The sequence below is a fragment of the Heterodontus francisci genome, chromosome 26, assembly GCF_036365525.1.
Source record: "Heterodontus francisci isolate sHetFra1 chromosome 26, sHetFra1.hap1, whole genome shotgun sequence".
Lineage (NCBI taxonomy): Eukaryota > Metazoa > Chordata > Chondrichthyes > Heterodontiformes > Heterodontidae > Heterodontus > Heterodontus francisci.
In genome coordinates this window covers 26,617,508-26,639,112 of record NC_090396.1, presented here as the reverse complement: position 1 = coordinate 26,639,112, position 21,605 = coordinate 26,617,508, and the positions used below count along the sequence as shown (strand labels likewise).

Sequence of the window (21,605 nt, the reverse complement as noted above, 5' to 3'; positions counted from 1 at the left end):
AAGCACTTCCAGTTATTGTATGCTGTGGAACTGCTGAGATTTCACTGAAATAGCAATAAAGTTAAGGTACAATTGATACTTCACTCACATCTTAAAGACCTTCGTAAGTTGGCATAAGTTCTGATTGCAATGTCAACTTAATGTCAATGTTGATGTGTCAACCTTGGCTCAGTTGGTAACTCTCGCCTCTGACTCAGGAGGTTTTTGATTCAAACCAAACTCCAGTGATTTAACTAAATAGTCCAGCTGACATTTTGGTGCTGTACTGAGGTCGTGCTGCAATATTGGAAGTGCTGTCTTTAAACTGAGGCCCAATCTGCCTGATCAAATGGATGTAAAAGATCCCAAAGCACAATTCAAAAGAGAAGCAGTGGAGTTCACCAGTGTCCAACAATTATCCTCAACCAACACGACTAAAGCCGAATTTCAAATCACTTGTCTCATTGTTGTTTGCGAGACATTTTGCTGTTTGCAAGTTGGCTGCTGTGGTTACAACAGTGACTACACTTCAAAAAGTACCTCTTTGGCTGTGGGGCCCTTTAGGACATCCCGCAGATGTGAATAGTTCCATTTAAATGCAAGTCCTATCTTACAGAGTGAGCTGTGGCCAAAGAATGCATTAATCCCTTGTTTTACCTTTAACTACCAAAGGAGGGCAATATTAACTGATAACTATCCCTGCATCTCTTTACTTTGTCTAATAGGTTCCAAAATTACTCAGGATTTTGATGAGGGAAGTCAGCAGAGAGCCAGGTGTTTGTAACATGGTCACTCCGGGTCAAAAAAAAATCTCTAACTAATGCCTTTCATTTAAAAACTGTTTTTGACACTTTGAATTGTGACATCCGAACTGAGATGGACACTGTGAAAATGTTTATTTAAAGGGATGGATTATCACTACCCACTGAGACACTAGTTTCCATGGAGTACGTGTATTTTCTCAATGCTTTCCCACATGTCAGCACTGTTTGGCTGAGGCAAGAATCTCAATTTACCCACCTGAAATTATGGACTATAAGAGGACACTGTCCATTTATTCAATTGTCTCGATACAGTGGCAGCTGATTTCAGTGATTTATTTTTTAACTATGATTTTTTTTTGATTTTTCTCCAATCCCTCTGGATTTCCTTATCTCACAAGCACTCTGTGACTGACCCCATTTCAACGTGCTCCTTCACTATTTTTCAATTTATTTTCATACAGAGGATAATAATCATGTACCATCGAGGAACTTTGTGTCAGAATTAAAAGAAACTACAGCTACAGTCACTTGATCTAATTTTTAATGAGTTACTCCTTGCCCAACATTGCTTGCTTTGCCATTAAGATTGCAAGCCTCGTGGTTATCCCATCATCACTTGGTACTGTACCACAGCAACAACATGCAGGAAGAATATGATCTATCGAATAAATATTCCAGTGCTAATGCATTTCTTCAGTACTGGATCCCATAAGTAAACAAAGCTAAAGCATGAACATTCCACCAATTTAGTTAGGTTGCATCGAGCATGCTGTTCCATTTACATTCCTTTCCCTGCTGATGCTCAGAGATGATTGCAGAGGGTTTTAAAAAATACTTGTTCTTGGGATGTGGGCATTGCTAGCAAGGCTGCACCCCTAGCTGCATTGAAAGTGTGGTAACTATTGTATATTTGTCTGGTACAGTGCCACCTTAATATGCTTAGTTAGTCTAGCTTAGAGAGATTCCTTAGTCTGAAGTAATTAGAACATTAATCTTTATTACATTATAACTATGTAGAGCTTCACACCACTCTGTGTGACTCCTCTAAAGCCACGCTGCATCTTTCTTCAAGTCTTTCTCATGCATGATCTCTTACAGCATCATGGTAGGAAGTATTCTTTACACTCTCTCAACATTAGCCCTTTCAGATCATAATACTATAGTGACCTCTTTTATGTTTTAAAGCAGCTTGCTAGGCTACTTTAAAGGGCATGAAGAAACAACCAGTGTGTGAAACTGGCAGCATATATAGGCCAGACCAGGTAGGGGTTGCAGCTTTCTTCCCTAATGGACACGCGTGAACCAGTTGTGTTTTAACAAATTTTGTGGTCATTATTTTCCTGGTGCAAGCCTATAAATTACCAAATTTTATTGCATTTGGTTTCATTATTTGCCCTGGTTGTATTTGAACTTATGATCTCTAAGTTGCTGGTGCAGTACCATAGCTGCAGAACTACTGCACATCTGCAGTTTAGTCCCTCATTTAAGAATGGGCGGAGCAGTGGTTAGCACCGCAGCCTCACAGCTCCAGGGACCCGGGTTCGATTCGGGGTACTGCCTGTGTGGAGTTTGCAAGTTCTCCCTGTGACCGCGTGGGTTTTCGCCAGGTGCTCCGGTTTCCTCCCACAGCCAAAGACTTGCAGGTGATAGGTAAATTGGCTGTTGTAAATTGCCCCTAAGTGTAGGTAGGTGGTAGGGAATATGGGATTACTGTAGGGTTAATATAAATGTGTTGTTGTTGGTCGGCACAGACTCAGTGGGCCGAAGGGCCTGTTTCAGTACTGTATCTCTAAATAAATAAATAAAGCTTAAACATCAACTCCCTCCATTGTACTGTGTACTATCTATATGATGCACAGCAGCAACTTGTCAAGGCTTCTTCAGCTGCACCTTCCAAGCCAGTGACCTCTATCACCTCGAAGGACAAGGCAGCAGGTGTATGGAAACATCATCACCTCCAAGTTCCCCTCCAAGTCACTTGGACATATATTACCATTCCTCCATTGTCGCTGAGTCAAAATCCGACAACTCCCTACCCAGGAACACTATGGGAATATCTTCACCACATAGACTGCAGTGGTTCAAGAAGAAGGTCCATGACTACAATCGCAAGGACAACTAGGAATGGGCAATAAGTGTCTTGCCAGTGAAGCTGACATCCCAAAAATGAGTAAAATAAATAAATCACCTTCACCCCTGATAATATATTAGCCGAGAAACTATTGTTTGAAATGTGAGCTCATGAACCCTGAACAGAAAGATAAAGAAACAGCTCATCGCCACTCCTAAAATGGTGGACAAGGAATGAACACCCATAATGTGCACAGAAACACCCAGGCTATTATTACAGAAGTCTTGCTTGTACCTGGAAGGAGCTGATTGCTAGCTGAAGAAAGAGTCGGATGTGTCGCACGAAACCCTGAACTTGGTCGTCTGTCAGGAAGATGAATACAAACTCGTGGATCCCAAGTAATGGTATCAGCACCAAAGTCGATCTGGCCAATCTAAAACATTGGGGGAAAAAAAGGTCTTGGTTTCGGGGATTTTTTAATTTATTTTGGAAGGCTTCAATTCTTCTGCAATAGCACATTCTGAAGAACTCTGACAACTGCCAGTTAGTGTTGGGGACATGCATCACTTGTGTCATTGTCCAACTCTATTTCCTGAGCTGGTGAGTTGGTAATATGAGATCCCAAGATAATGATAACAATCAAACACCAAACATAAAAACACAATACAGAGAGATATCCTGAAACTCAGTTGAAGTAATTTTCTCTATAATTCATGGTTCTCATTCTTACCAATCATTTCACTGTAAGCATATTCTGCAAAACGTCCTCTACATGTTTTCATGCTAAATTGCAGATTCCCCTTGTAGTTTAGACATAGATAATAAATAGCAAGATAGTAATGCTTTGAGAACATTCCTTTCCCTCCACTTCTCTCCTCAAGAGGTTGACTCACTCCTGGGGCATGGTTCCATGATGCTGTGGCTGTTTGGCATCTCACATGAGTGGCCATTCTTCATACATGATCTTGAACAATGAAGTAAGCTATGAGGGGTGTTACAGCAAAGCCTGAATATAAAGTCCTTAAGTGTTTCCCATTTGTGCAATGAAATGTGATGAGAAAAGGGAGGCTGGCTGAATTTGCCCTTCCCAAGATCTGGAGTGGCATTTGAATTTAGCATCTTTTGACTGCTAGCAACAGAGTTAAGCTGGCACTAAGGCTATACAAGGTTAAAATGGAGGAAAAACACAAACACTGGCTCTTGCAGCCTTCGCTTATAAAGTCTTTGGTATTTGGTTTCTGGCAGTGACTTCATCAAAACATCTCTAAATTGTCTCTGTCTTTACTCTATTCCCATAAGGAGAGAACATTGCTAAGAAGCAATAAATCATATCAGTACACATGGTACAGGACAATTGGTATATGAAGCAGAGACTGTGGGGGGCTTAAATTCGAAAGCCCTAAAACCAGGCATGGGAATCTTGAATGATTAACCCGGGTCCATTGACAGCAATGCAGGCAGCACACGTTGTGCGGCCTGCGGTTTTAAATGATTTCAGCAGTCTAGCCAGTCCTAACTACATTGTTGGTTGGTTGGACGCTGGAGCAGGGGGCCAATATTGTGAGTGACTAGCACCAGTTAAAGCTAACCGGCACTGCTTAAAACTAGTCTGGATCTCTTAAAAGGGAAGTTGCATTGTTGCTGGACCAGGTACTGGCATTCCTGTGGGAGTAGAATCCGACTTGGGAAAGATAGAAGAATGGGGCTAAGTGGGATCCATGCTTTTTGGACTCTGCACTGCAGGCCTTTGTGCAAAGGAGGAGAAATGTTTCACATGCACGGGGGGTCAGGAGGCCCTCCAGACATATGCTGAGCAGGTAGTGGGAGCAGATAGCCATGGAGGTCAATGCCAGGAGTCAAGCCGCGAGGACCTTGATGCAGTACCGCAAAAAGTTCAATGATCTCAAACGAGTGGTCAAGGTTAGTGAATGCATCTTCAAATGCTACATCCTACCAACTGCACCACTAGTCTCAAACAATGCTCGTTTCATCACACACCCATCACTCAACTACCAACAACGTCTATCAATCAGGACTCTTGCCTGACATTCATATGATACGCCGACCCTCACACATGTAGCTCTGCTACAAGCCTCACGCCCACATCGCACATGACAGCCACATCACCCAAACAGATTGCAAAACACACTGCCCTCTCTCTTGAAGGATAAGGTGGCACACAATTGGAGATAACAGGAGCTAACTGGAGGGAGTCAGGCACACCTACATATCCTGACCCCCATGGAGGAGACAGAGCTGGCCATTATTGGGATGCCAATTACAGAGGGTGTGGCCAGTGCAAGCACTGAAATGATTGAAGATGACAGTATCCTCATACCTAATCCTCTTTCTCACGTCTCACCTTCCTCTCATCTCACACTCGCTTCTGATTTACAAGCTGCAGATGGTGTAAGAATGCATCTCTTATTTCCCCGGCACCACCTCACCTCCCAACTGCATCACAACCTTAACCTTGCACCTTTCTCCTTTCAGAAACCCAAGAAGTGCAGGAACAGCAAGAAGGCAGTGATGATGAATGCATAGCACCATCACTTGATCAGCTCAGATACTGACACTGCGTGTAATTTAGAGGATAACCTAGAGGTGGGATCTGTACATAATGAGACACCAGATACAAATGGCCTGGAGCCAGGACAGGTGGCAAGTATAGTGTAGGTGTCAGCTCGCTGGAGGGCAAGATCGCACTTGAGTTCTGCTGCAAAGGACTCAGATGAGCACTTTGATGGGGCAGTGCACAGAAGAAGGCTGATGAGTGTACACAACAAAATTGGGAAGCCTGACAGAAAGTTCAATTTCAAGGAAGATGAGGGACTATGGAACCAGCTTGGTGCAGGGTTTTGTGCACAGCTTGTGGCCCATCTGTTCCAGGATGGATTTGGTGGCCATCTCCATCAGCACACTTGTGGACCCACCCACGATGCACCATCTGATGGCCGATGTTTCAGCTTCCATTACAGCACGAGCATCTTCCACTAGAACTCTGATTGTTGCAGTGGAGGGTCACACTGCAAGGTAAACTTGCTGCTAAGCAAGCTCAGACATGGCTGTGGATTACAGTGTGTAAAGGGGCTTGCAGGGTATCACAGCAGTCCAGCAATCTGTCCTCCAACTAGGTTTGCTGAGGTGCTGCCCCAGGGGAGAGGCAGTGGCTCCATGGAGCATGAACCTGCTGTCTTCACTGAGGATGACAGCATTCGTCCTCTAACTGCTGCCACTCAGCCAGTGCCCATGCTGTTGCCTGTCAGCCAGCCATCCCAGACTGCTGCTGCCCATACTGAGATGGTGTGATTTGATATATATAAATTTGGTTTGGAATATTTATTTTTTATTTCTGCATTGTGGTCAAGTGGATGCTATGATGAGCAGTGACAGAGGAAAGATAAGGGACTGGATTTTATGGGCCACCCAAGGTGGGGTCGGTGGTGGAGGCCCATGGAATCGCGATGAGTGGGCCCATTGCCAACAAGTAATTTTGGCCCAGAGGCCAATTGAGGCGCGTAAATCGCCATTTGACGGCCACTTAAGTGCCTCTTCCTGCTGTGGGGGTGTCTCTGCCACATGGGGAGAGTACCTTGTAAAACAGGGCTCACTCCCTGTGGACTTGCTGGTGGGGGGAGAGAGGGGGGAGGTCCCGCATTCGTGGGCAATCTGTGGCCCATAGAGGACGCCCACTGGCAAAACCTACAATACCATGGACCCCCCTCACCCTGGATCTCACGTTCACCCTCTCATCGGGGCCTTCCGGACTGGCCCCGGCGATCCCTCCTCACTTACTTGAGGTCCGGGGTTCCAGTGCTGGGCCTGGGTCCAAGGCCTCTGCAGTACCAGCAATGGCCACTACTTCTGATGGCGCTGCCGATACTGCTGAGCTGCCGGCCCTGTGATTGGCTGACAGCGCTTGGAGGCAGGATCCCCATCCTTAAGGGTATGGGGATCCCGGCGCGGGACATTTAGCCTTGAAAACACTGGCGGATAGCTCCGGGGTGGGAGGGGGGGCACAAAAAGGTTTGGCCTGGTGCTGGGAGCCCCGCCTCCTCCACAAAACCAGCCCAAGGTGGGGGACTGTTGTTGAATGGAGAATTGGAGTTGCAGTTACTGGTGTCACACTCGGATGAGTTCTTCACAGACAGCCCAGGCTCAAAGGTGCTGTTAAGGTGGCCTTCTCTCTTTCTCTTCCTCCTCTTGCTCCTACTCCTGCCCCTGAGCTGTTCATCATATTGCTGGTGGCAAGGGCTGTCCCCTCATGAGGGCGTGATTATACAGCATGCAGCAAACCGTAACAAATCTTGACACCCGCTCTACAGAGTATGCAGGGCTGCTCCAGAGCAGTCTAGGCAGCAGAAGTATTGATTCAGTACACCAATGGTCTGCTCTATCACATTTTACACACTTCCATCGTATGCCTGTTGACCATGTGTTGCATACTGGAATTAACAGCCATGTGGTCAGTGGATGGCCCTTTTCTGTCCAGTTAGCTACCCTTTGGTTTGCTGTGGTGGCTCAAATCCAGAGTTTAGTGAGAGGGAGGAACTGTATGAAATCATTAGTAGTAGAGAATTGGTGTTGGGGAAATTGTTGGGATTGAAGGCTGATAAATCTCCAGGGCCTGATAATCTACATCCCAGAGTACTTAAGGAAGTGGCCCTAGAAATAGTGGATGCATCGGTGGTCATCTTCCAAGATTCTATAGACTCTGGAACAGTTCCTACAGATTGGAGGGTAGCTAATGTAACCCCACTATTTCAAAAGGGAGGTCGAGAGAAAACAGGGAATTATAGACCAGTCACCCTGACGTTGGTAGTGGAGAAAATTCTAGAGTCCATTATCAAAGATTTTGTAGCAGAAAACTTGGAGAACAGTGGTAGAATTGGACAGAGTCAGCATGGATTTACGAAAGGGAAATCATGTTTGACAAATCTACTAGAATTCTTCGATGATGTAACTAGTAGAGTTGATGAGGGGGAGCCAGTGGATGTGGTATATTTGGACTTTCAGAAGGCTTTCAATAAAGTCCCACATAAGAGATTAGCATGTAAAATTAAAGAGCATGGGATTGGGGGTAGTCTATTGCAATCGATAGAAAATTGGCTGGCGGACAGGAAACAAAGAGTAGGAATAAATGGGTCTTTTTCTGAATGGCAGGCAGTGACTAGTGGGGTACCGCAGGGATCGCTGCTAGGACCCCGGCTATTCACAATATATATTAATGATTTAGATGAGGGAACTAAATGTAATATCTCCAAATTTGCAGATGACACAAAACTGAGTGGGAGGGTGAGTTGTGAGAAGGATGCAGAGAGGCTTCAGGGTGATTTGGACAAGTTGAGTGAGTAGGCAAATGCATGGCAGATGCAGCATAATGTGGATCAATGTGAGGTTATCCACTTTGGTAACAAAAACAGGAAGGCAGATTATCTGAGCGGCTATAAACTGAGAGACGGGAATATGCAGCGAGACCTGGGTGTTCTCATACACCAGTTGCTGAAGGTAAGCATGCAGGTGCAACAGGCGGTAAAAAAGGCAAATGTATGTTGGCTTTCATAGCGAGAGGATTAGAGTACAGGAGCAGGGATGTCTTGATGCAATTATACAGGGCCTTGGTGAGGCCACACCTGGAATATTGTGTGCAGTTTTGGTCTCCTTATCTGAGGGAGGATGCTCTTGCTATAGAGGGAGTGCAGGAAAGGTTTACCAGACTGATTCCTGGGATGGCGGGACTGACATATGAGGAGAGATTGAGTCGGTTAGGATTATATTCCTTGGAGTTTAGAAGACTGAGGGGGAATCTCATAGAAACCTACAAAATTCTAACAGGACTTGACAGGGTAAATGCAGGAAGGATGTTTCCGATGGTGGGGGAGTCCAGAACCAGCGGTCATAGTCTAAAGGGTAAGGGGTAAACCTTTCAGGACTGAGATGAGGAGAAATTACTTCACCCAGAGAGTGGTGAGCCTGTGGAATTCGCTACCAGAGAAAGCAGTTGAGGCCAAAACATTGTATGTTTTAAAGAAGGAGTTAGATATAGCTCTTGAGGTGAAAGGGATCAAAGGATATGGGGCGAAAGCAGGAACAGATTACTGAGTTGGATGATCAGCTATGATCATAATGAATGGTGGAGCAGGCTCGAAGGGCCGAATGGCCTACTCCTGCTCCTATTTTCTATGTTTCTATTGTTTCTATGGCACAGCGGGCTGCCACAGAATTAAGGTATTATGACTGCTGCTGGGATACTGGGCATTAACCTGTATGATTCTCTGCATATGGTCGTACACCAGCTGGATGTTGAAGTAGTAGAATCCCTTTCAGTTGTGATCGAGGGCAGAGTTGACATGCGGTGTCTGCAGTGCATGCAGTGAATTGTACCCTGCGCCATGTGGAAGCCTGCAAACCTAGCAAGGCCATATGCTTACTCCACCCACTTCTCTTTGGCAAGAGAGAATAAAATGTAGCAGATTTTGATGCGGACATCCTTACTGAAGTGCAGATGTTGCACACACTGTTCCTTGCTGAGATTCAGTCAAGAGAATTGCTCCCTGTTTTCCTATTCCTTTGGCACTGATTTACTCCCTTTCTCCCTCCCCACCTTTGGAAGGCGTTGGCTTGTTTTTGGATTCCGTTCCACAGATACTGGTCAACCTTCAATATTAGGTCCAAAGGGTCTATATGAGCTAGGCAGTGAGTGTTGCCAGGCAACGCGCCCTCAAAGGGCATCACAGCTGAGCCTGGTTCCTCACCCAAACCTCAAACATATGCATTTCTACTGGATCATGGTCAATGATCAAGGCACAAAATCTGATCAATATTCCTCTCCTTAATCTAAGGATGCAGAGTACAATTACAGCATTCTTTCTGCCACCTCATTTAACTTGATAAACTGGGTCTCAGTTCCTCACTGCAGTGACCAGCTGAGCTTAGGATAGCCATATCCTTCTATTCTTATTACCAGACAAGGAGTGACTGGGTTGATAGAACAGCATGAATAACCTCGCAACATCAACCACCAAATTAAACAATTATGAGAAGCCATGAAACACTTAAAAGGACGAGAAAGAGCTGTTGATAAGTATAGTATCCATATAGGGCAGGAGGGTCTCAGTTTTGAACCCTGGTCTATGCTGAGTTAGCTGACCCCAGCCAGGGTCACTCAGCATTTGGGGTTAGAAAGGGAAGGAAAAAATCAGGGCAGATTGCTGCCCTGATTGTTATCCAGTAACCCCTTCTGGAAGATGCACCAAGAGGCATCTAGTGAGGGCAGGAATGGCGGAGATGCTCCCTCATCCACCCGTGATTTAACAGTTTACGAACACAGGGCGGCACAGTGGCGCAGTGGTTAGCACCGCAGCCTCACAGCTCCAGCGACCCGGGTTCAATTCTGGGTACCGCCTGTGCGGAGTTTGCAAGTTCTCCCTGTGTCTGTGTGGGTTTTCGCCGGGTGCTCCGGTTTCCTCCCACAGCCAAAGACTTGCAGGTGATAGGTAAATTGGCCATTATAAATTGCCCCTAGTATAGGTAGGTGGTAGGGGAATATAGGGAAGGTGGGGAAGGTGGGGAAGTGGTAGGAAAATGGGATTAGTGTAGGATTAGTATAAATGGGTGGTTGATGGTCGGCATAGACTCAGTGGGCCGAAGGGCCTGTTTCAGTGCTGTATCTCTAAATAAATAGAATAAATAAATAAATAAAGGATGGGCTGTTGGGCAAGATAATGGAGGGTAGCTAGTGCCTGAGGAACTATAACCCAGTAAAAGTTAGCATCTTAGAAAGTCAAGGAGGAGGTTCTTTGAGATTTAATTTATTGTACTGATGTAAGAATATCATAGTTTCTATTATAAAGACAGTAAACTACATAAAACCCTTTCGTTTAGATGAAGCCACCTACCTGTATTTGTAGTCACTGAATCGCATTTGTTGGGCTTTAAGTTTGGAAAGCAACATTTTTAAAATTTTTATGAAGATGTAGAAATTCATCTGCAGGAAAGAATAAAACACTCATCAAAATACAATTAATTGCTTGTAACTACAATTACTATTATTGTGCATGCAAATGAAGCAGCTACCATAAATAACTTGAGTAAATGGTGAGGGAGAAATATTGGTCAGGATATCAGGAGAACATTCTCCTCTTTCAGTAGCGTCATGGAATCTTTAATATTCACCTGACACATTGGAACGGATAAATGGTGCTTTGGTGTAACGTCTTATCCAAAGTAGGGATGTACCATCAATGCAACCCCTAATATTGGAGTAAGGCTCGAGGCCACAGTATTTGTCTCAGAGGTGATGGTGCTCACTCTGTCAAGTTGACACAGCTAATGTAAGGAAATAGTGCAAATATTTTGAGCTTTGTTTGTTAAATGCTAGATTCATTTGCTAAACTGCCAACAGTTTTTCTTTAATGGCACCTACAAGTTGTCACAAATTTGAATATATACATTATTTATGATAAAGTGGCAGAGCATTCTGATACACTAGCAACTGTGTAAAAGCAGAGTGCGATGCAAACTCAGGTTGGATCCAGTATTTTTTTTTTTTAGATTAGAGATACAGCACTGAAACAGGCCCTTTCGGCCCACCGAGTCTGTGCCGAACATCAACCACCCATTTATACTAATCCTACACTAATCCCATATTCCTACCAAACATCCCCACCTGTCCCTATATTTCCCTACCACCTACCTATACTAGTGACAATTTATAATGGCCAATTTACCTATCAACCTGCAAGTCTTTTGGCTTGTGGGAGGAAACCGGAGCACCCGGAGAAAACCCACGCAGACACAGGGAGAATTTGCAAACTCCACACAGGCAGTACCCGGAATCGAACCCGGGTCCCTGGAGCTGTGAGGCTGCGGTGCTAACCACTGCGCCACTGTGCCGCTCTGGATTTTCAAAAGAACCTTGCTTAACCTGTATCATGACAATGACACTTTCTCTGAACAGTAAGAGTAGAATAGTAAGTATATTTGGAATGATAATGGAGACTCAAACTTTAATTTAAAACTACTGCCAATGTTATGTGAGGGGAGAGAAAATCATACAGTGAGTGAATACACCATTTATGTACTTTACATTGGTGACTAACAAACAGGTCACCTCACTGCCCCTCCTGGTCATAGTTTGTGTCACTGAGGGTGGTTTATTGCAGGGGTTCACAAACAGTGGTCTGTGACCCCCCTAGAGGATTGACAGTAGATTTCAAAGGGTCCGCTACATTGTCTCATCAGAAGGACAAAGTTCACCACCAATTAAAACAGAAATACTTAAACCGAATGAGCAAGTTCTGAGCGTGAGCCTCTAACAACTGAAATAATCTTCATAAATGCTGCTGTTCAGTGGCATTGGTTGGTCAGTTTCCAGCCCGTTGAAGAGCTGCTGGGGAAGCAGATTGGCCAGAACACCTGTTACTCAGAGTGAAGGAGGTGGGTTCCTGTTAAGGTGCTCCTGGGGAATTAGATTGGAACAAAATGACAGGCTGCCATTTCTGAATGTGAGGGATTATATTGCAGATTAACTCAGTGAAACTTCACACTGTTTTAAACAACTGAGTATATACCTGCTGAATAATTTGCAAATGATGTAAAATAAAGTAAACTGGCAAATTAGGATAAGGGATAGGTCAGTAGAGATATTTTAGAATATTCAGAAAAGATACATTCCAATGAGAAAGAAAGACTCTGAGGGAAGGACACTCCAGCCATGGCTAACTAAGGAAGTTAAAGATAGTATCAAATTAAAAGAAAAAGCATATAATTCCTCAAAGATGAATGGCAGGTCAGAAGATTGGGTGGAATATAAAGAACAGCAAAGAATGACTAAAAGAGTAATAAGGAGGGAGAAGTTAGAGTATGAGAGAAAGCTAGCTAGAAATATAAAAACAGAAAGTAAGAGTTTCTACAGGTATTTCAAAATGAAAAAAGTAGTGAGCATTGGTCCTCTAGAAAGTTAGTCTGGGAAATTAATAATGGAAAATAAGGAGATGGTGGATGAATTGAACAGATATTTTGCATGTAGAGGATACAAATAACATCCCAGACATACTTATGAATCAGGAGGTGAAAGGGAGGGAGGAACTTAAAACAATTAAAATCACCAGGGAAAAAGGTACTGAAAAAATTATTATAACTAAAAGCTAACAAGTCTCCAGGTCCTGATGGACTTCATCCTAGGGTCTTAAAAGAAGTGGCTGCTGAGATAGTAGATGCATGTATTTTAATTTTCCAAAATTCCCTAGATTCTGGAAAGGTCCCATCTGATTGGAAAATAATGAATGTGACTCCTCTATTCAAGAAAGGAGGGAGACAGAAAGCAGGAAACTACAGGCCAGTTAGCTTAACATCAGTCATAGGGAAAATACTGGAATCTATTATCAAGCAGGGCACTTAGAAAATCTCAATGTAATCAGGCAGAGTCAAGATGATTTTATGAAAGGGAAGTCATATTTGACTAATTTGTTGGAGTTCTTTGATGAAGTAACAAATAACGCGGATAAAGGGGAACCTGTGGATGTGGTGTACTTGGATTTCCAGAATGCATTTGACAACATCAAATGTCACTAAGCAAAATAAGAGCTCACGGTGTAGGCATGGATAAAGGACTGGTTAGCTAACAGGAAGCAGAGGGTAGGGATAAATGGCCCTTTTTTGTGTTGGCAAGCTGTAACTAGAGGAGAGCCACAGTGCTGGAGCATCAACTATTTACAATTTATATCAATGACTTGGATGAAAGGACCAAATGTATGGTTGCTAAATTTACTGATGACAGGTAGGAAAGTAAGTTGTGAAGAGGACATAAGGAATCTGCAAGGGAATATAGATAGGTTAAGTGAGTGGACAAACATTTGGCAAATTTAGTATTTTGTGGGAAAATGTGAAGTTAACCACTTTGGCAGGAAGAATATTGAAGCAGCATATTATTTAAGTGGAAAGAGATTGCAGAACTCTAAGGTACAGAGGGATCTGGGTGTCCTAGTACATAAATCACAAAAGGTTGGTATGTAGATACAGCAAGTGATTAGGAAGGTAAATGGAATGTTGTTGTTTATTGCAAAGGAAATGGATTATAAAAGTAGGGATGTTTTGCTTTAGTTGTATAGGATATAGGCGAGACCACATCTGGAGTACTGTGTACAGTTTTGACCTTATTTGAGAAAGTATATAAATACGTTAGAGGCATTGCAGAGAAGGTTTATACCAATAAGGTCGCCCATTCAACATGGAGATGAGGGGAATTTTTTTCTCTGAGGCTTGTGAGTCTTTGAAACTCTCTTCCCCAGACATTGGTGAAGGCAGAGTCATTGAATATTTTTAAGGCAGAGGTAGATAGATTCTTGACCAGCAAGGGAGTCAAAGGGTATCGGGCGTCGGTGGTAAAGTGGAGTGGAGGCCACAATCAGATCAGCCATGATCTTATTAAATGGCAGAGCAGGCACGAAGACGCCAAATGGCTTACTCCTGCTCGTATGTTCGTATGTATGTTCAGTTCTGCTATTGTCACCAAACAAATCTTCTCCTACACTGTCTGCAGAATCCTGGGAATCCCCACAGCCTCAACAACAATAACTTGCATTTATATAGCACCTTTAACACAGTAAAACATCTAGAAAAGCTTCACATGAGCATCAAACAAAATGTGACACCAAGCCACGTAAGGAGATATTAGTACAGGTAATTAAAAGATTAATCAAATAAGTTTTTAAGGAGCATTTAAGGGAGAAAATAGAGAGAGCTCGAGCGGCAGAGAAGTTTAGGGAGGGAATTCCAGAGTTTTGGAACTAGCCAATTAAAGGCAAGGCTGCCAATGATGGCACAATGAAAATTCAGGATGCACAAGAGGCCAGAATTGTAGGACTGCAGAGATCTTGGATGGTTATAGGGCTGGAGGAGGTTACAGAGGTAGGAAGGTGTAAGGCCATGGAGAGACTTGCAAACAAGCAATAAGTTTCACATTGGTTTATTGTATCCAATATTCAACAGAAATCTCCTTTAATTAAATATTTGGAAGACTGTAGCTATTGTCTCTGTCACAAACTCCGTTCCCTACAATCTCCCTCCCTGGCAACTGTATGAGGCTGAACGAGTGAATGAGACCGTTAGCAATGTTGCCATTCTATTTGACTGAGTTTCTGACCCCATATCCTCTCCATCACTGTCTGTTTCCACCTCTGTAACTTGGCCCCTCTCTACCCCTGCCACCGCCTACCTGCTGCTGAAACCTTCATTGATGCATTTGTTACCACCAGATTGACTATTTCAATGCTCACCTAGCCATCCTCCCACCTATCACCCTCCATAAACATAAGCTGATCCAAAACTCTACTGCTAGTACCCTTTTGTCTACTATTGGCACCTGTATTTTCAGCTGCCTTGGCCCTAAGCTCTGTAATTCTCTCTCTGCACCTCCCCACCTTTCTACTTCTCTCTTCCTTTAAGTCACTCCTAAAAATCTACCTCTTTGACCAATAGTTTGGTTATCTGCCTTAGCATCTCTTAATGTGGCTCAGTGTCAGGTGTGAAGTGCCTCCGGATGTTTTATTGCATTAAAGATGCTAAATTACTACAAGTTGTTGTTTATGACTTCCAACCCAGAATTCATCATATAAATAGTTCATTCCCTTGGACACTAATCTCCCTCTGAAGTATGCATTTGTAGTTACATACTATAGTCTCAACCAGACCCCACCATAGATGGTAGGAAGCGATTGCATCAAGTCAATAACACACGATTGTTACACATTATAGATTCCCGCCAAATCACACACCATCCTGATTTGGAACTATATCATCATTCCTTCACTGTCACTGGGTAAAAATTCTGGAACTCTCTTCCTAACAGCACTGTGGGTGTACCTGCACCACATGGACTGCAGCGCTTCAAGAAGGCAGCTCATTACCACCTTCCCAAGGGCAATTGGAAATGGGCAATAAATGCTGGCCTTGCCAGTGACGCTCACATCACATGAACAAATTAAATAACAATTGGATGATTCCCAGCTAAAGTGAGTGACAGCACATTAAGGAGTCTCCTCAGCAAAGGGGCTGAAACATTCTGCAAAAACAATTTCATAACCAGAACAGAGAGGTCAGGTGATACTGGCACTTAAGATACACAAGTGACACTGTCCATCAATCAGAACATGAAATTATAGGATGGGTGATGATGAAAGTGTTTAAAAATTATTTTACTTCTGTATATACCAACAAAAGAATGTTTCAATACTTACTATAATCGCAAATATCACTGGTCCCCTGATGATCCACCAGATGCCCATGTGCCTGTTTATTCCCCAGCACCTAATACACAAAAGTATTCGTAATGAATATAGTCATTATTTCTTTTTAAATATTACATCTTAGGAATTAAAAAAAAATTCACTGTTTCATTATTGTTAATTTATTCAAATTTTCTCCCCATGCCTTTTAATCTCTGATGGTGAATTAGGTCAGTACTTTTTACATTGCTTTTCTTTCACTCTTTGGACCCTCAAGAAGGTGGAGTTGGGGTAGATCAGTTATGATCGTATTGAATGGCGGGGTAGGCTCGAAGGGCCAATGACCTACTCTAGCTCCTATTTCCTATGTTCTTTGTGTACACCCTTGTGTGTACTTTGGTGTGTGATGCCTACATGCCACAGCCAAGTTCACATGTTGTTTGGTACTTAGTACACCAATTTCACTGTCAATAATGTGAAAGAAGAATATTACTTTGTGAAGCACTGTAAACAACACCTTATACTCAAAAGTTTAGAAGGTCACTGTTGCATTCAACGGAAAACAGCTGGAAACATCTCATGTTTGGCATGTCAACTTGACGATTTAAGTTATTAAAAAAAAGTGCTGGAAATACTCAGCAGGTCTGTCAGCATCTGTGGAGAGAGAGAGAGTTAATGCTTCGGGGTCTGTGACCTTTCATCAGAACTGTCATCAATGTACTGGAAAAAAAGAGGTGAGGGAGGGGGCCTGAGTACAGCAGGAACAAAGAATGTTCCACATATCCCACAAAAGGAAACCAGAGCTAGGACACACATGGGCACTCATAGCAACACTTTTTATTTGGAGGAAGCGAATGGAGTTAATGGGAAAGTTGTTCAATGGGAGAACAGGTGTAGCCAGGCAGAGGAGGGTAATAGTGAATGGGGACTGGTTGAGCCTCCATTCAAGGAAGAAGTGGAGAGCTGTCAGAATGTCTTGGTGTGGATGGAGCTGCAGAGGGATTGGACATCTTGTTTCCTTCACTTTGTGTCCGGATGGCTGCTATGTTGCCATTCACACCTCTAGGCACATCTTTTGTTTCTTTACTTGTCCCATTATAAATCCCTTGGGCCTTGCCCCCTGAAACCTTTTGACATTTAATCTCTCCTGCCCTCCGCCATATCACAGACTTTCCCTTTTGTTCTTCTTCCCCCCTCCCCCCTTTCACTTACTGAAAACCTATTACATCTTTAACTTCTCCCAGTTCTGGTGAAAGGTCACAGACCTGAAACGTTAACTCGGTTTCTCTCTCCACTGCCTGACCTGCTGAGTACTTGCAGCATTTTCTGTTTTTATTTCAAGATTTCCAGCATCTGCAGCATTTTGCTTTTGTATCTGTGTTGCTGTTTAAGTTCCCTGGCAGGAGGCTGGGGTATCATCCCAAAACGTATCTTCCAGCTGTCATTGTGATCATGGCGCAGCTAGAAACCTTTTGGGAGTTGTCATTCTCCTGAAGAAAGTCATCAGCAACATCATTCAAAAGATGAAGGCAATTAGCCAACTGACTAACAGTGACAGGTCAGCATGTAAATATAACCGTGCTCTGCAAAACCTTGATCATTTCTTAAATTGAGGAAGATTAAAGGCTAAAACCCATAGAGTACATCATCACTAAGGTTGGAAAGAGTGGAATGTAAGGCTGGGTAAATCAGTGACTCGGCAATGTCAAACTTGAATTTCAAAATATGAAGATCATAGTATGAACAGAAGCCTCAAGGAGGTGAAGAGCTCTAGAATTTCAGAGGCTCTGGAAAATAATGAGACTGTCCAATGAATTTTGATTTCAACAGAGGGTGCGGGGGAAGAGGAAGACATGAGACAAGCCATTTTCAGTTGGATGTAATTGTGACCTTCAAAACTTTAAGTAAAAGGTCAGCAGGAACAAGAAAGAAATGCACAGAACAATACTGACCACAAGAATATTTATAACATTAAAGGAGTCAACAACATTTGTGATGGGGCGAGAAAGAGAGAGAGCAAAACAGAGAAAGTCTCAGTGTGAGAGAGGGATCACTGATCAGATTAGAAACCTTTTTTTGAGTCCTATTCAAGAGCCTGAGAGAATGTTAGAAGGTTGGAGTGTGTTTCAAGGATACAAAACAATACATTAGTCCAATGATTAACAGTGTTAAAAAGGAAAACAATTTCTTTTCAGTAAATCTTACCATTCGTTCTCATAGATAACCTTTGATATTGTCCAAGGTATAACAAACAATAGTGGGCACACTGAAAGAGAAAGAAGTTCACCTGTGAGTTGTGTCAAGACTTGCGACTGAGGTGTGGAAGCACACTACCCTACGACCACTTGGTGCTGGTGTGGAGATTCCGCTGTAGTGCACACCTAGGCAACTGTGACAATTTTATTCAATGGGTACATTTAAGGTTTATTTCTTAAGACTGGAGAACTCAAAGCAACAGCTTCAAGTGAAACTAGAAATTCCAACCCCAGGGGTTAGGGGTACAGAATCTCCATCAGTGTGGCACCAGGTTGCCAATCTAAGTTACTGGTAGCCAAGCATCTCTGCTGCGCCTTCAGAGGTGATTGGACAGCAACCCACCACTGTCACCCGCGCCCCCGCCCGGCCACCAACATCCTCCAATCGGGATTTGTGACAAGGTCATGGGAAGGCCAAAGCAGCATGCCTTGCTACACCTCCGCCACTCTGACAACACCTTATCTCCTTAGACAGCACCTTCCAAACCCACAACCTCTACCCCTAGAAGGACAAGGGCAGCAGATGCATGGAAACACCATGATCTGCAAGTTCCCCTCCAAGCCACACAACATCCTGACATGGAACTATATCACTGTTCCTTCACTGTTACTGGGTCAAAATCCTGGCACTCCCTTCCTAACAGCACTGTGGGTGTACCTACCCAACATGGACTGCAGTGGTTCAAGAAGGCAGCTCACCACCACCTTCTCAAGGACAATTAGGGATGGGCAATAAATGCTGGCTTAGCCAGCGATGCAGACATCCCGTGAATGAATTTTAAAAATCTCTGAATGGCTTTATGGCGTTTTCAGCCGAGCATCTCTAATTCTGCTGTTACTACTCTGGAGAAGTCTTATAAATGGAGGATATGATATAGGTTGAAGATCCTCCAATGTATCAGTATTCAAGGTCATCCTAACCTCCAAAATGGATTATATCATTGAAACACACAGCAGCCCATGTTAATCTATATAATACAAGTAGATGTCCTCTGTCATTGCTCAGAAGTCATCGGGCAATTTTCCTCTCTAGGCCCATGCTGAATGCTGTATAAGCACAGCACACTGCAGGGCAGGAATACAAAAACAGTCTGCATTTATACAACAACAACAACTTATATTTATACAGCACCCTTAACTTAATAAAACACCCCAAAACGTTTTCTTGAGTGTTATACAACAAAGTATGACACTGAGCCACAAAAGGAGATATTGGCGGGAACTTTATGGCCCCCTCAGTGAGCGGGCTGGTGGTGGGGGAGGGGGGATGGTGGGGTGGTGGCGGCATAAAATTGAGTTGGGGGGGGAAGGGTTTGTTCCCGACACCTCCGCTGCAACTTAATGCGGGGCAGCAGTGGCGAGATATGGCCTGCCCGCCCCAGGACAATCAAGACCCTGAAATGGCCAATTAACTGCCACTTAAGGGCCTCCTCCCGTTGGATGATTGCTTCTCATTACACCTCCTGCCACCACGGGTATTTCACCCTCGGCAGGTGGATGGCAAAGGCCCCAGGAACACAGCCAGGTAAAAGGTTTGGAGAGTTAAACACAAAAATGTGAATTTTATATTTGAGGCGGTGGGAGACTGGAATCCAATGTAGATCGGAGTTGGACTTGATAAGGAACAATAAGGATAACAGGTATCTGAAATTTGAAGCGAATGAAGGGATTATGGAAGTTGTGCATATTTTCTTAGAAGAAGAAACTTCCGGATAACCTAATTACATACGTCATGAAATATACTGGCTTCTGTAACAGATCAATTTCCATCCCCATCCCCAGTGAATTGACCTAACACAGAGGGAAGGATTTTTAAGCCTTTTCTAAAACCGGCAATGCCTGGAATAAAGAGTAGCTTGGTATCAGACAAGCAGAGAGTGCAAGCAAGGACAAAGAGCTAAAAAATGCCACTGAGGTAGTGTGGGTTGAAGCTGTGGAGACATTTGAAAGTGAGTGTTAGAGTCCTGAAATAGATTTGGAGTGGACCATGCAGCCCAGTGAGAATTGGTGTAATGGAAGTGCGGGGCTGTAAGTGAGTGAAGAGGGTAGTAATCCAGCAGTAATCTACATTAGTGGCAATTCACGCAAATAGAAGCAGGAAGCCAGCCAGAAGAGCATTGGAGATGTTGAATGTTGAGGTGCCAAAGGCATGGATTACAGCACGAGTGTCCAGTGTTTCTGTCTTCATCGGTTGTATGCTATATATTATTGTGCCTCAGACTCCAGATTAAAGTTTCTGGTGTCTCAATTGGTAGCTCACTTGCCTCTGAGTCAGAAGGTCGTGGGTTCAAATTCCACTCCAGGACTTGAGCACATAAGACCAGTGCAGTACCGAGGGAGTGCTTCACTAGCTGAGGTGCTGTCTTTGGGATAAGATGTTAAAGCGAGGCCCCGTAAGCATAAACGAACTGATGGCACTATTTAGAAGAGCAGGGAAGTCCTAGCCAATGTTTATCCCTCAACCAGCATCACAAAAAGAGATTATCTGGTCATTATTACGCTTGTGGGACATAGCTGATTGCAAGTTGGCTGCTGCGTTGCCTACATTCCAACAGGGACTACACTTCAAAAGTATTTCATTGGCTATATAGCACTTTGGGACACCCCATAAATGCAGTTCTTTTGTTCTTTTCTTACCCTGTTTTTTGGCTGTGGGGGTCAGGGGTTGCGACCCGCCCACCCTCAGTTCTGTTGAACATGTGGAGCAAGTAAATTTGGTGCTGCCACCTCATTACCATGAATGTAGCATTGGATCGAACATCTACTGCACTGCTGGCTGCCTCTGTGCTCCGCAGGGGGCCAAGCAGCATTGTACTAGTGGCATATGGGGTAGTCAGCCTTCTGCTCTTAAAGGCGGTCTATCCCTCATAAAAGGAATCTGCACAGAATATTGCTGCAATTTAAAAAAATGGAAAATGGAACATCAGGGCAGAAAGAGGGTTCCAGAGTACAGATACAGTGCTGGAGGCATTAGTGGTGGAGGTGGGCAGGAGGAGATATATTGTGGTTCTGGAAGCCCTCAAGGACAACCCTCAGAAGGGATTAGGAGCAGCTGACCAGGGAGGTGAATCCCCGGCATCTGGCCCCAAAGATCTGGCAGCAGTACCACAAGAAGCCTAATGACCACATGTGGGTGGTCAAGGTCAGTAAATGCATCTTCACATGACAACCCCTACCCAACACACCATCAACCACTCACACTGCTCAATGCACCACAGTCCCATCACTCACCCATGAGCAATCCCCAACACTCAGGACTCATACCTAACATTCAGGTACTCCGCCTCACCCACATACACATTCCAATGCT

At 43.8% G+C, this 21,605-nt stretch overlaps 1 protein-coding gene across 1 annotated transcript in view; it reads right to left on the bottom strand.

The window, feature by feature from the left end:
- The window catches only part of LOC137384540 (glucagon-like peptide 2 receptor), a 78,027-nt gene that overhangs the window by 8,106 nt on the left and 48,316 nt on the right, over positions 1–21,605 (bottom strand). The window contains exons 8-11 of the mRNA XM_068058682.1: positions 18,246–18,306; positions 16,053–16,122; positions 10,713–10,801; positions 3,109–3,247 (exon numbers count right to left, since the gene is read on the bottom strand). Coding sequence (XP_067914783.1) covers positions 3,109–3,247; positions 10,713–10,801; positions 16,053–16,122; positions 18,246–18,306 — 359 coding nt within the window. The remainder of the gene's footprint in view (positions 1–3,108; positions 3,248–10,712; positions 10,802–16,052; positions 16,123–18,245; positions 18,307–21,605) is intronic.